This window comes from Schistocerca gregaria, chromosome 1 (assembly GCF_023897955.1).
Source record: "Schistocerca gregaria isolate iqSchGreg1 chromosome 1, iqSchGreg1.2, whole genome shotgun sequence".
NCBI lineage: Eukaryota > Metazoa > Arthropoda > Insecta > Orthoptera > Acrididae > Schistocerca > Schistocerca gregaria.
The window spans coordinates 260,916,891-260,932,223 of NC_064920.1; the positions used below are offsets into that span (position 1 = coordinate 260,916,891).

The following is a 15,333-nucleotide window of genomic DNA, read 5'->3' on the forward strand; positions in this document are numbered from 1 at the left end:
CATCTTTTTAAAACACAAATGTTCATTTTAATACAAAATTTTGTTAGTTGTTATACGTTGTTGAGGTTTTTGATTGCTATGTGAGTTCCGAGAAAATTTGGAAAACAGCTGTGTGGGCGGTAGTCATGAAGTCTTAATTATCAGCCCAACTTCTTCAGCTACTTCGATTTGCCTAATACAGCTGTAACGTTTGTTCTAATGCTGGAAACGACATACTAGTTAATACTCACACTTTATCAGGGCGTGCGCCATTTCGTTTTAGCAACTCTAGTGGCATGCTATTGTATTGTGATGTGGGGATTTCAATACGTATCAGGACTGCAGACAGGAACTTGCAAATAAACACAGAGTTAACTATTTAATTATTTTTTTCGGGGTGACAAGATTTGGAAAAAGCATATTTGTGCCATCATTTGTTCAATTTTATATTTATTTTCTGCTTTTCTGTTTTGATTGTTACCATCATATTCATAGGAGACAACTGTAAGATACAACAAAAAAGACCACAGAATTTACACAATCATCGTAGCATATAAAGGAACGAGAAAAGGACATTTTTAAAACAATAGTACCTATACAATGTATTTCAGTGGATTAAGCACACATTCCCATCACATATGGGCCAATCACATGTGGATCTATATAAACGTCAGAATGGTATTCCTTAACACAATCCACATAAACACGTCGTGCATTGGCATAATTACAATAGCGTGCACTTGCTGATAACTGTAAATTTAATAATTTACATAATTGTCAACGGTACAAATACAACGTGATCATCAAAGCGTCAAGCTGAAACACGTACGCAATATAAATATGCGTAAAAGATTACAAATGTTCTTTGGTCTAGCCAAAGTTTACAGCAACAGAAATTCACCAATCATATGGCGTCTATTCTCTGAACAACATAAACATGTAACCTGTTATAATGTGATGTATCGACTTCAGTGTTACAAAAATTAAAAGGAAGGTTTTTATCTGAACCAAACATTGTGAATAAAGTCATTTTAAAGGACTATAATGGATTAGAACATTAAGAACTTCATCTGCAGTTATAAGACAGTATAACAGTTTTTAACAGTATGTTCGTTTGTATGTTTGTTTGTTTTTTGAATTTTTTTACCTGACAGTTTTTTCGTGTGAAGATCATTATAACTATCGAGACTGGCTGAGAACAAACATAAAACTACACAGCTGATGGCACAAATATGCTTTTTCCAAATTATTTAACAGCTATAGGCAATCATCCACAAAAATTTCTGATAGTTAAGATTTTACGACTAGCGCCTTAGATGAATTGCTTTTTTCATACAGTGAGAGTTGCCAACCCTCCCAGTTCCACCAAATTTATTTTCTGACAAGAAAAGGTAGAAAAAAAAGCAATATCAAGATAGGGCGGTGTCTGATTTGGTCTTTTGGTATGTTGCAGCACTCCTGCTGCTGTACGATGTGACGAACAAGACGAGCTTCGACAACATCCGGGCGTGGCTGGGGGAGATCCGCGAGTACGCCCAGGATGACGTCGTCATCATGCTGCTGGGTGAGTGCCTTCTTGCTCTCCACGTCGTCTCGGACACTTTGCATACAATGAGGATACACTCACAATATTCCTTGCCACATATTGTGGCAACCTGCCTCAAGACGCTTCAAAGTAGGCCCTACTTGTTACATAATGTATATAGGAAGACTGAAGTGACTGGTGAAGATTTGCACAAAGGCCGGAATGCGTCACTTCAGTCTGCACTTATATACATCATACATGTTTGGGACTCGAAAAGGTCTTTGGAACCATATAGTTTCAATTGACTTACTGTATAAATTGTCAGCTCTTGTTACAGAAATACAGACTAGTTTAACCAACTTAAGCTATATTTGTTATCCAAGTAATGTATCCATATTCAATAACTACGAGTAGGGTCATCATTCCTTACAGGTTTATAGTGAAATTAGCTGAATACCCAGCATTACCTGCCTATGTCTTTACTCCAGTTTCATTGGTCCATCTTCTTGTTCTTCCTCTCCCTATCCGTCTTCTCCCTCTCTTTGTCCATCTCTTCCTCCCATCTCTCTACATCCATCTCTCTCTCCCCCATGTTTGGGGCCATTCTCACCTTCTCCCTCCCTGCCTGCCCATCTTTTTCGAGCCCCTTCTCTCTCTACGTTTCACACCTCTATATGAGGTTACTTGTTCTTTCATCCACAGTATTTATTTCCAGATAGTAAGTAATATTTGTACCAAGTTTGGCTGAAATTGGTCCCGGTGTATAGGACGTCGCCCACTGATGCACATGCTACAAATATTAACGTATTTCACCTGCATATATTTAACCTGTACTGTATCTCTAGCGAATATCACCCTGCAGTTTCATCTCCATGCTGCTGAATGGTCATGACGTAATATCTTCTGATCCATAAGTTGTACAGTTATATAATATTGTAAGATACATCCAGTGATATATGCGCACACTGCCCGCGAAATGTGTTGTGTCTGTTGTTGATAGTAACGAGGTAACAAATTAAAACGTCTCACATAATGCAGCAGTTCTTTATGCACCTCAGTATTTACGACGTCATATCTCCTGAACTGTGTGTCGTAAAATAGTACAGTTTTGTAGGTGCTGCCTACAAAATGTGTTACGGATATAATTGTTAGTAATGAAGTAGTTAATTAAAAGGTTATGCTAAAACAGTAGTTTTATTGCACGAACAGCGAAAAAATAGTATGCAATATTTTTTTTCCTTTCTTCATTTTGTAGAGGGTGTGAGTGAGAAGAATTTTCGAAAACGTTCGAAATTATTGGTAAAGTTTCTTGCAAGTCACTAAGTGTTCTCATTCTCAAACAGCGAATGGAAAGAGTCTAGCTATTTGTGCATCATGAACTACGCACCTTTTTCATCCCCACCTTCACCTCTTGTAGGAGTAGGTGGTTCTTTGATCCATAGTGGTTCTTTCCAGAGAGAAAGTGAAATGTTTATCACCTTTGATTGACATCGATCCAGTGATTTAGGGGCAGATGTGGAGCATACATACACTGATGAGCCAAACCATTATGACCACCTGTTTAATAGCTTGTTTGTCCGTTTTTGAAATGAAATATATCACAGATTCCGCGTGTCAGGGCTCCGACAGTTTGTAGGTAGGTATGTGGCATTATATGTCTATCCAAAGGTCTGTAATTTGCGTAAATAATGGGCTCCTGATTTTTGTATGCGGTGACTGTGCCCAAAAGCGACTCAGATGGGTTTAAATAGGATTTATATCAGACGAATTTGGTCTCTAAGACATCAACGTAAGTTAACTACAATGCTACTCAAACCACTGTAGCATGGTACTGATTCCGAGACACAGACAGTTATACTCCTGAAAGATGATATTGCTGTAGGGAAAGACATCAAGCATGAAGGGATGCACGTTATTTGCACCTATCAGCGTGTCTTTGATTACTACTACAGGTCTCACACAAGTGCAGCAAAATGTCTCCCACAGTATAATACTGTTCCCACCAGGCTGCATCTGTGGCGCGCTGCACGTTTCAAGCAACTGTTCACCTCAATGACAGCATTTGTGTAGAGGAACAGCGACCTAGTGTAGCAAAAATGTGATTCACTTGAGGAGCCAAGATGTTTCTATTGATAGACACTTGAATTCCTATGGCCCCCTGCAGATTGCAATTGTAATTGACAATGTTGTTGGATCAACACATGAACATGTAGAGTTGGCCTGCTGCAGAGCTCCACATTCAACAATGTACAAAGTGCTCCAAAACACTTGTGCATGCACCAGCATTGTACTGTTTCAGCAGAGATGCCACAAATCATCATCTATCCAGACAAGCCTCCGAACCAGATGTTCTGTGAGGAGTCGTTGGCATCGAACAATTTAGTGCCCAGTGGTAGTTTCACTGTCCTCACATCTCCTTCTGTAGGTGCTAATGCCAATAGCACATGAACATTCGACCAGCTTCAGCACTTTTGAGATACTATTTCACAGGCTCTGCATAGTAATAATCAACCCTTCGTAAAAGTTGCTTATCTCAATGGATTTCCCCATTTGCAGACAATATCTTCGCTAGAGTAATTCCTTGCCCATGTCTGCTCTTGTTACATAATGCCCGCAACACCACTAGGTGGCATCCAAAGTCGCCATGGGCAGAATGTTTTCGCTTATTGGTACACATACATGTGTACATACAAATTTATAATGTATATGGGGAAACATTATTTTTAGTTTCCATATTAAGACTGTGCAGTTTGATTATTGAATAATCAGTACAAACAGAAAGTAAATTTGCCACTTCATCAAAAACTAATAAGTGTGAATTACAAGGCAAGACAAAAATTATGACGGCACACATTCTCATCATACAATGCTTGACAGTTGCTAAAAAAAAATGGTTGATATGGCTCTGAGCACTATGGGACTTAACATCTTGGGTCATCAGTCCCCTTGAACTTAGAACTACTTAAACCTAACTAACCTAAGGACATGACTCACAACCATGCCCGAGGCAGGATTCGAACCAGTGACCGTAGCGGTTGCGCAGTTCCAGACTGAAGCGCCTAGAAGTACTCGGCCACAGCGGCCGGTGGTAGTTGCTAAGGAACAGAGACAATGTTGGACAGAAATAATTACAGGCAGTGATTAATGACACAAAACACAGTACATGAGTAGCAGAAGTGGAGTGGTATATTTGTAATGAAGAATAATACAAGTTTACAGAGGACTGAGTGGAGACACCTCTGTGTGAATTCAGGATAGCTGCTAATAGCCTGTGAATCATCTACAAAGTAAAACATTATAAAAGTTCGGACATGATTTCTCAATATATACAAGCTGTTGTTCTTCCAGACCAGCCTTGGCTGCTGCTCATTCAGCTGTATGTTGGATTCTAGCTGACGTCTGTTGAGTCAGCAGCTCAATGGTTACGTACCAGGACAAGATATCAGCGACTGTGCATTGCAGTGGGTTGCTCGTGAGCAGGGGCAGCCATTGACCACCTGTTGGAGTGTCCTTGTTCCCACTCTGAATTCTACAATGACTCTTGATTACCCATCCACGATTTACCTGGTGTCGTCGGAACAGGGATGTGAACACCAAAAGGCCCTGTTGCCGGCTTCCATGGCCGAGTTCAGTGCTGGCAGCACCCTGTAATGTGGTATTATCAGAAGGCAATCAATTCTTCCATCAGTAGATGCTAGGTGGCGGCTCACATAAAATTCATCAGCTGTAGGCCATCATCTCAAGTATATCTTTGGAAAGTTCATAGACTGTGCTGGAGAATTTCGGACATAGATTTTCTGAAGTATCGTAATCATAGATTCGAGTGCTATTACTGTAAGTCCCACTGATACCAGTGATCAGCTCATGACAAGAGCTGGAGAGCTGGTGTATTTAAAGCTAGGACGAGGCTATGACTCAAGACTTGGTTCATAATGACTGCATGTGTCCTTACTTTGCTGTATTCACGTAACAGACTGTTAGCTGCTGTGTAGGTTCCTTCCTATGTGCTCTTGTGAAAGAGTTAATACAGAACAGGGAATCAGCGATCATAAAGCGGTTACTTCATCGATGATTTCAGCCGTAAATCGAAATAGTGAAAAAAGGTAGGTAGATTTTTCTGTTTAACAAAAGTGACAAAAAGCAGATTACAGAGTACCTGACGGCTCAACACAAAAGTTTTGTCTCAAGTACAGATAGTGTTGAGGATCAGTGGACAAAGTTCAACACAATCGTACAATATGCGTTAGATGAGTATGTTCCAAGCAAGATCGTAAGAGATGGAAAAGAGCCACCGTGGTACAACAACCGAGTTAGAAAATTGCTGCGGAAGCAAAGGGAACTTCACAGCAAACATAAACATAGCCAAAGCCTTGCAGACAAACAAAAATTACGCGAAGCGAAATGTAGTGTGTGGAGGGCTATGCGAGAGGCGTTCAATGAATTCGAAAGTAAAGATCTATGTACTGACTTGGCAGAAAATCCTAAGAAATTTTGGTCTTATGTCAAAGCGGCAGGTGGGTCAAAACAAAATGTCCAGACACTCTGTGACCATAATGGTACTGAAACAGAGAGACAGACTAAAGGTCGAAATACTAAATGTATTTTTCCAAAGCTGTTTCACAGAGGAAGACTGCACTGTAGTTCCTTCTCTAGATTATCGCACAGATGACAAAATGGTAGATATCGAAATAGACGACAGAGGGATAGAGAAACAATTAAAATCGCTCAAAAGAGGAAAGGCTGCTGGACCTGATGGGATACCAGTTCGATTTTAAACAGAGTATGCGAAGGAACTTGCCCCCCTTCTTGCAGCGATACCGTAGGTCTCTAGAAGAGCGTAGCGTTCCAAAGGATTGGAAAAGGGCACAAGTCATCCCCGTTTTCAAGAAGGGACGTCGAACAGATGTGCAGAACTATAGACCTATATCTCTAACGTCGATCAGTTGTAGAATTTTGGAACACGTATTATGTTCGAGTATAATGACTTTTGTGGAGACTAGAAATCTACTCTGTAGGAATCAGCATGGGTTTCGAAAAAGACGATCGTGTGAAACCCAGCTCGCGCTATTCGTCCACGAGACTAAGAGGGCCATAGACACGGGTTCACAGATAGATGCCGTGTTTCTTGACTTCCGCAAGGCGTTCGATACAGTCGTTTAATGAACAAAGTAAGAGCATATGGACTATCAGACCAATTGTGTGATTGGATTGAGGAGTTCCTAGATAACAGAACGCAGCATGTCATTCTCAATGGAGAGAAGTCTTCTGAAGTAAGAGTGATTTCAGGTGTGCCGCAGGGGAGTGTCATAGGACCGTTGCTATTCACAATATACGTAAATAACCTGGTGGATGACAGCGGAAGTTCACTGAGACTTTTTGCAGATGATGCTGTGGTGTATAGAGAGGTTATGACAATGGAAAAATGTACTGAAATGCAGGAGGATCTGCAGCGAACTGACGCATGGTGCAGGGAATGGCAATTGAATCTCAATGTAGACAAGTGTAATGTACTGTGAATACATAGAAAGATAGATCCCTTATAATTTAGCTACAAAATAGCAGGTCAGCAACTGGAAGCAGTTAATTCCATAAATTATCTGGGAGTATGCATTAGGAGTTATTTGAAGTGGAATGATCATATAATGTTCATCGTCGGTAAAGCAGATGCCAGACTGAGATTCATTGGAAGAATCCTAAGCAAATGCAATCCAAAAACAAAGGAAGTAGATTACAGTACGCTTGTTCACCCACTGCTTGAATACTGCTCAGCAGTGTGGGATCCATACCAGATAGGGTTGATGGAAGAGATAGAGAAGATCCAACGGAGAGCAGCATGCTTCGTTACAGGATCATCTAGTAATCGCGAAAGCATTACGGAGATGATAGATAAACTCCAGTGGAAGACTCTGCAGGAGAGACGCTCAGTAGCTTGGTACGGGCTTTTGTTAAAGTTTCGAGAACATACTTGCACCAAAGAGTCAAACAGTATATTGCTCCCTCCTATGTATATCTCACAAAGAGACCATGAGGATAAAATCAGAGAGATTAGAGCCCACACAGAAGCATACCGACAATCCTTCTTTCCACAAACAATACGAGACTGGAATAGAAGGGAGAACCGATAGAGGTACTCAAGGTAACCTCCTCCACACACCGTCAGGTGTTTTGCGCAGTATGGATGTAGATGTAGATAGAGTAGCTTGCAATATGTCTTACAAGCTAATGATTATGCCTATCTTGCTTCTTTTGGTTTTGTGTCACAGCCTCATTTCTGCTGAATGCTTATCCTTACTCGATAGATGGGGCATAATTTTTCAACAACCTGACCCACTTGCAACATACTGGTTCGCCTCCTGCTTCTGCCTTTGTCTCTGGCATCATTTGAATTTGCCTGTTGCAATGTGAATGAGTTTTAACCCTCAAGCAGGTGAGTCTATGTATATAGTTCACTAACCACAAATAAAATTGTCTTGTTGCTTTACAATTGCAATCCCATCATTCATTATTGCTTCAGCTAACCCTGTGCTAAGTTGCGCTGTCATACATCCAACTGAGCAGCTGTAATATAAAGTACACTGTATGCAACATGAGAGAAATGTATTATCTCCACGAGATAATGGCCCAGATTTTAAGTCTGCGGCATAATCCCTCATCAAGCTAGTTGTATACAAGATAATTATCAATCTAATAAGTGGATGCAACTGTGCTGTTTAGTGCTTCAGACTGACATTAATGTGGGGTTAGACTCATACACAGCCTCAGAGTGATATAATGAAAGCGTATTTCATTATTTTTAAGCAAACAGTGATTTATCTCATGTAATGTAAGTTTATTTTATCATTGTTAAATGAAACTAAAATTAAATTGTGATTTTGCTCACTCATGTTTACCTTGGTAACATGACGACAGTTTTTCTTTAAATGTGTACAAAGTGTGCCATGCAGCTGCTCATGTTACAAAAGCAGGCATGCTCACTCAAGGGTTAGTAAAAATTTTCTGATTTCTACCCCTTACTATTCTGTACTGTAACACATTCCCTCCTCTCAAAAAAAAAAAAAAAAAAAAAAAAAAAAAAAAAAAAAACTTCCAAATTTTCCCTTTCTTTCACTTATACTAATTTTTCTATATCTACCTTGTACTTAAAAGAAAAAAAGTCACTCTACGACTGTTTTCTGGGTTGCTTCTCAACCTAAGCCTTGAATCTTTGTTACCTTAACTAATCTACTTTATCATTCTGTCCTGTTTGTGTACACTATTTACATTTTCCACTTATACTAACTATTACTAGTTCATATCCATTTGACAGATATGTGATAGATAGTTGACTCCACTGAATGAGATATCTTTTGCTTTGTACAAAAGTAAGATGCACAAATGAACATTAGAGCCATGATTATTCTTATCATGAAAATAGTTATAGTTTGTCTACATTTCTGATGATATTGTATCAAGTGTTGCATTATTTTATTGACTAAAATTTGTCCTCCTTCTGCAGTTAATTATTCATCTACTAATTGTAGTAAATTGTAGTCTAAGATACCATGAATAAAATTTACATTTTGTTTAGACAGGTAATATGTGTGGTGGTTCATCTGCCAAATACTACATGCATTGGCCTGTCATGTTGTTGTGCCTGAGGTGGTAGCTGGAAGGTGAAAATTGTCCTCCTGCTGTTTAGCATCTAGTTCAATTAATCAACAATCTATTGTCCTGCACTTTAAGTTTCAGTATCCCATTTGGTTTATGATTTTTATATCAAATGATAATTAGTGTTTCAGGTGTAAATATCGAGTAAATTCAGGGATCTCCAGTTTAGTGGAATTTTGGACAAATAACAATATTTTCCCTAATACAATCTTTTGAATCTGCTTCAGACAGAATGACATGAGCATCTCTCCATCTAGAAACTAATAATCCTTCATGAGTTACTGTCTGCATCCATTTCCCATGTGTATTCCATTTAATCAGACCTGGAAGCCAATGGCCTTGCCATGTTAGTAACACCAGTTCCCACTCAACTACCAAAGTTAAGCAACATTGGGTTCAAATGGTTCAAATGGCTCTAAGCACTATGGGACTTAACATCTGAGGTCATCAGTCCCCTACACTTAGAACTACTTAAACCTAACTAACTAAGGACATCCATGCCCGAGGCAGGTTTTGAACCTGCAGCTGTAGCAGCAGCACAGTTTCAGACTGAAGTGCCTATAACTGCTCGGCTACAGTGGCCAGAACAACATTGGGCATGGGTAGTACTTGAGTGGGTGACTGTTTGGCAAAACCAGATGCTGTTGTGTTTAATAACATGCAAGTCACTGAAGAGGCAACAAGTAGAGAGACTTGCACCAGGCCATGGTGCCACATGACATAATTATTTGTTGGATATGGATGTACTATGTAACACTGATATTGCATGTTTCTGCCTACTACTGAAAACTGCATTTTAATATACAATCCAGTTTGATCCATACTCGCTCTTACATCACGTATGTGATAAAATGACGCTATATTCTTACTGGTTATCTTTATTGTATGCTGTGTGCTAGGTACAAACTACCAAATGGAAAGTCAGAATTAATTACAACTCAGAAGATTTATTCCTAAAACAATGTGAAACAAAAAGTGCAATCACTCATGTCCAAGTCTGTAGCCAAAGACCATCTCCTGTAAATACTATCACAGTAACACTCTCGGGGCTGAGAGGATACCTGCTCCATACAACAGGAGGCCCACCAGATGACTCCCCTTCCAGGCTGTAATGACGCGGCTTAAACATGTGGGGTTGCAACCTAATTAGCCCCCTTGACTCCAGCAGTATGACTGCTGCACTTTTGTGGTGCCCCCACTGTGAGCACTTTGAAGTATGCCATGCTGCTGCCATTGGAGCATTGTCACATAGTACTCAAGCAGGTGGTGATCGCATCTTATGTGTATTGAGCACGCTGTATGAATGCATGGCACAACATTATCCGCTGTTCCAAACACAGCTTCTCTCCTGTGTCTAACCACCCTTCCTTTTTTATGTATTATCATTCGTGGTACTATTTCTGTTAACTGTTGAAACTGGAGGAACACATAGAAAATGTTGTGGGGAAGGTTGACCAAAGACTGCGTTTTATTGTCAGGACGCTTAGAAAATGTAACAGATATACTAAGGAGACTGCCTACAATACACTTGTCTGTCCTATTTTAGAATACTGCTACATGGTGTGGGATACTTACCAGGAAGGACTGACAGAGTAAATTGGAAAAGTTCAAAGAAGGGCAGCATGTCTTGTATCACAAAATATGGGAGAAACTGTCATAGAAATGATACAGGATTTGGGCGGGACATCATTAAAAGAAAGGCGTTTTTCATTGCGATGGAATCTTCTCACGAAATTCTAATCACTAACTTTCTCCTCCAAATGCAAAAATGTTTTGTCAACATCAACCTACATGGGGAGAAACAATCAACACAACAAAATAAGGAAAATCAGAGCTTGAACAAAAAGATATAGGTGTTAGTTCTTTCCGAGCGCTTTACAAGATTGGAATGATAGAGAATTATTAAGGTGGTTCGATGAACCCTCTGCCAGGCACTTAAATATGATTTGCAGAGTATCCATGTAGATGTAGATGTAGATGAGACTTCATTCCTCATATGAAAGTTTTAATTCCCAAGAGAAATGCAATGATCATCAATCCTGTCCCCAATAAGCACAGAACACAAGAAGTGAACAAAATTAAGACTATCCTAAGTAACTATAAAATACCATATGTGCATTTTACATGAGATTTATGCTATTTCCTAGACCTAAGTGCATAAGGTACATTTATCTGATATCCCTTTTTCCCAAGGCTGTCAGTAGTTCTAAAGGAATGTTGTCTACTCCGGGGGCCTTGTTTTGACTCAGGTCTTTCAGTGCTCTGTCAAACTCTTCACGCAATATCATATCTCCCATTTCATCTTCATCATCCTCTTCCATTTCCATTTCCGTAATATTGCCCTCAAGTAGATCGCCCTTGTATAGACCTTCTATATACTCCTTCCACCTTTCTGCTTTCCCTTCTTTGCTTAGAACTGGGTTTGCATCAAAGCTCTTGATATTCATGCAAGTGGTTCTCCTTTCTCCAAAGGTCTCTTTAATTTTCCTGTAGGCAGTATCTATCTTACCCCTAGTGAGGTAAGCCTCTACATCCTTACATTTGTCCTCTAGCCATCCCTGCTTAGCCATTTTGCACTTCCTGTCGATCTCATTTTTGACACATTTGTATTCCTTTTTGCGTGCTTCATTTACTGCATTTTTATATTTTCTCCTTTCATAAATTAAATTCAATATTTCTTCTGTTACCCAAGGGTTTCTACTAGCCCTCGTCTTTTTACCTATTTGATCCTCTGCTGCCTTCACTATTTCATCCCTCAAAAGCTACCCATTCTTCTTCTACTGTATTTCTTTCCCCCATTCCTGTCAATTTTTCCCTTATGCTCTCCCTGAAACTCTGTACAACCTCTGGTTCTTTCAGTTTATCCAGGTCCCATCTCCTTAAATTCCCACCTTTTTGCAGTTTCTTCAGTTTTAATCTACAGTTCATAACCAATAGATTGTGGTCATAGTCCACATCTGTCCCTGGAAATGTCTTACAGTTTAAAACCTCATTCCTAAATCTCTGTCTTACCATTATATAATCTACCTGATACCTTTTAGTATCTCCAGGACTCTTCCATGTATACAACCTTCTTTCATGATTCTTAAACCAAGTGTTAGCTAAGATTAAGTTATGCTCTGTGCAAAATTCTGCCAGGTGCCTTCCTCTTTCATTCCTTAGCCCCAATCCATATTCACCTACTATGTTTCCTTCTCTCCCTTTTCCTACTCTTGAACTCCAGTCAACCATGACGATTAAATTTTCGTCTCCCTTCACTATCTGAATAATTTCTTTGATTTCATCATACATTTCCCCAATTTCTTCATAATCTGCAGAGCTAGTTGGCATATATACTTGTACCACTGTAGCAGGTGTGGGCTTCGTGTCTCCCTTGGTCACAATAATGCATTCACTATGCTGTTTGTAGTAGCTTACCTGTACTCTTATTTTTTATTTCTTTATTAAACCTATTTATTTTGTGTTATGAGACAATAAACTTCTATTCTGTTTTGTTCTATTCTATTCTATTCTACTCATGGTAAAGCACAAACTGCTTCAGAAGAAAATGTTAGTCATCTATAGAAATGCAACACTGAGGTGTTGCCTAAAGTTATGTATAAAATCGTGTTATGTGACTGACCAAGACAGATGTGCAGAGCAGCTGTGCCAAGTGCTGGCTGGCTACATGAAATATATTGCAAACAGAACAGATATGAAGTTGAGATTCATTGGAAAAATGTTCAGAAAGAGCAATTTATTCCAAAAATAAGTGCCTTACAAAATACCCATTGAACTGATTCTTGTCTATATCTCATCAGTCTCAAGCTTTTACTGGGTATGATTAATAGGGGGGAGAGAGAGAGAGAGAAAGGGGGGGGGGGCAGAGAAGGAGAGGGAGGGGGGAGAGCTGATTAGCTTCAGCATCAGCCTACTGACCTTTGAGATCCTACAACACTGTAGCAAAGTAGCAACAAACAATATTAGTAAACATCAGTGAGTTGTGTGAATCAAATAATGCACTGTTATTATGTAAACTGTGTCAGTGAGAGATGTCTACTTAGTAGTCTCAGTCCTTTCGTTGTGGTGTTACATGAGTAAAATGACACTGTTAGAACAATGTATCTTCACAGTCGTTGGCTGAGAGAAAGCTTTGTCCTTGTAAGTATACGTTAGTAACACAAGGGATAGGCGAACTCATATTACCCTTGTCACCTCTGTGATGGTCAATTCTGTCACCTTCTACGTACGGCCCTAAGTATCAGAGAGATTTACTGTTGAAATTTTTAGAGCCTATGTTCCCTTTACATTAGACCTCACCAACCCCCCCCCCCCCCCCCCCGCTCCCCCATCCCTGGCTCCCCCGCCTCCTCTCCCTTCCCATCACTCACCACTGAACTACCTTTCACTAACAACCTCAGCTTCAGTAACAGATCCACTCTAAGACTCTAAATGCTCTTGAAACTTATACTGTAAGTTAGTTTTTGTAGGCTCTGTGTGAATTTTGGTAGAATACTATCCTAATTCTGTACTCCTTGGTGTCCACTTTCAGGCAACAAGGCAGATTGCGGCTCAGATCGGTTGGTGAGGAAGGAGGATGGTGAGCGGCTAGCACGAGAGTACAATGTTGCCTTCATGGAAACCTCTGCTAAGACTGGCCTCAATGTTGAACTCAGCTTCCTGGCTGTTGCCAGGTAGGTTGTTCCATATTTGTATGTAGTGGTTGAAAGAGTGCAGAACTTACCAATAACAGTTTCCAAGAGTTTTCTTTAAACATAACCATCTTGTTGAATGTAAGTTGTGTCTGTGACATGATTGGGGTGGAAGGAGGAACCATAAACTGTACTTGCTTCTTACTTCGTTACTGCACTGCATTCACCTGCCTCACTTTCTACCCATATAATGTATCAGCTTTCTGTATCATACTTTGTTCCAGGTTTTACACATGTATTACTTTTTACATCATGGTTACTCAAAGAATGATGATAATTTTGATGTTGTGCAGAGAAATGAAATATTGGAAAAGAATTAAAATGATTTGAAGCAAGATTTAAATTTATCTTTTCCCATTTGGAATAATTTTTTCTGACTTAAGAGCTAACAGCAAAAATGATAACAACAGTCAGTGGAAGATACAAAATGTATTTATGAATGTATGGAAGTGAGATTTTATGACACAGCAAGCTCTGGAGAAAAAGGGGGGATGGTGAAATCCAGGTAGACTGTACCAATTAGGGCATATGTGGAATGAGGTGGTCCTAGTTGTTATGGCATACGAGGTGCATTAAGAACAAAGGCAGATGTTACTGTTGTTTTCGTAAATATGAAACTAGCTATCTTTTGAAACTTGAGGTGTTATTCAGTTCTCTGATATAGTGACAGAAAATTTGGTTGACAGGGCATCTGCAACTGAGCATCATGGAGTCAGTTAAAAAACTGCTTCAGATATAAATTGTTTTGTTAAATTGTGGCTGATTTCAAGTGATTAGAAACCCATCTTCAGGTGAAACGAGACTTCAGTGTGAAGTTGGAGAAACTATGATAAAAGATCGTAAACCACTTAACACTTTAAACCTCCTGGCAGATTGAAACTGTGTGCTGGACTGAGACTCGAACTTGGGACCTTTGCCTTTTGCGGGCAAGTGCTCCACCAACTGAGCTACCCAAGCATGACTCTCACTGCAGAGTGACAATCTCATTCTGCAAACATCCCCCAAGGCTGTGGCTAAGCCATGTCTCTGCAATATCCTTTCTTTCAGGAGTGCTAGTTCTGCAAGGTTCGCAGGAGAGCTTCTGTAAAGTTTGGAAGGTAGGAGATGAGGTACTCACAGAAGTAAAGCTGTGATGACAGGGCATGAGTTGTACTTGGGTAGCTCAGTTGGTAGAGCACTTGCCCACAAAAGCAAAGATCTCGAGTTCAAGTCCTCCTCCAGCACACAGTTTTAATCTGCCAGAAAGTTTCATATCAGCACACACTCCACTGCAGAGGGAAAATCTCATTCTGGCCACATAACACTTGTTGACTTCCTATTATTACAGCTAAAGAAGTGTTGAGTAGTTTATGATCTTTCATTATAGTTACTCCATCTTCCTATCACAGTCTTGTTTCACCTGAAGATGGGCTTTTAATGACCAAAAACTGGTCATGAATGAACAAATAAATCTTTTATTATGAAACAGTTTTTCATCTGATTCCATAAAGA

General features: G+C 39.7%; 1 protein-coding gene across 1 annotated transcript in view; it reads left to right on the plus strand.

The window, feature by feature from the left end:
* The window catches only part of LOC126339596 (ras-related protein Rab-37), an 871,353-nt gene that overhangs the window by 830,429 nt on the left and 25,591 nt on the right, over positions 1-15,333 (plus strand). Inside the window, exons 6-7 of the mRNA XM_050001644.1 lie at positions 1,433-1,543; positions 13,683-13,824. Coding sequence (XP_049857601.1) covers positions 1,433-1,543; positions 13,683-13,824 — 253 coding nt within the window. The remainder of the gene's footprint in view (positions 1-1,432; positions 1,544-13,682; positions 13,825-15,333) is intronic.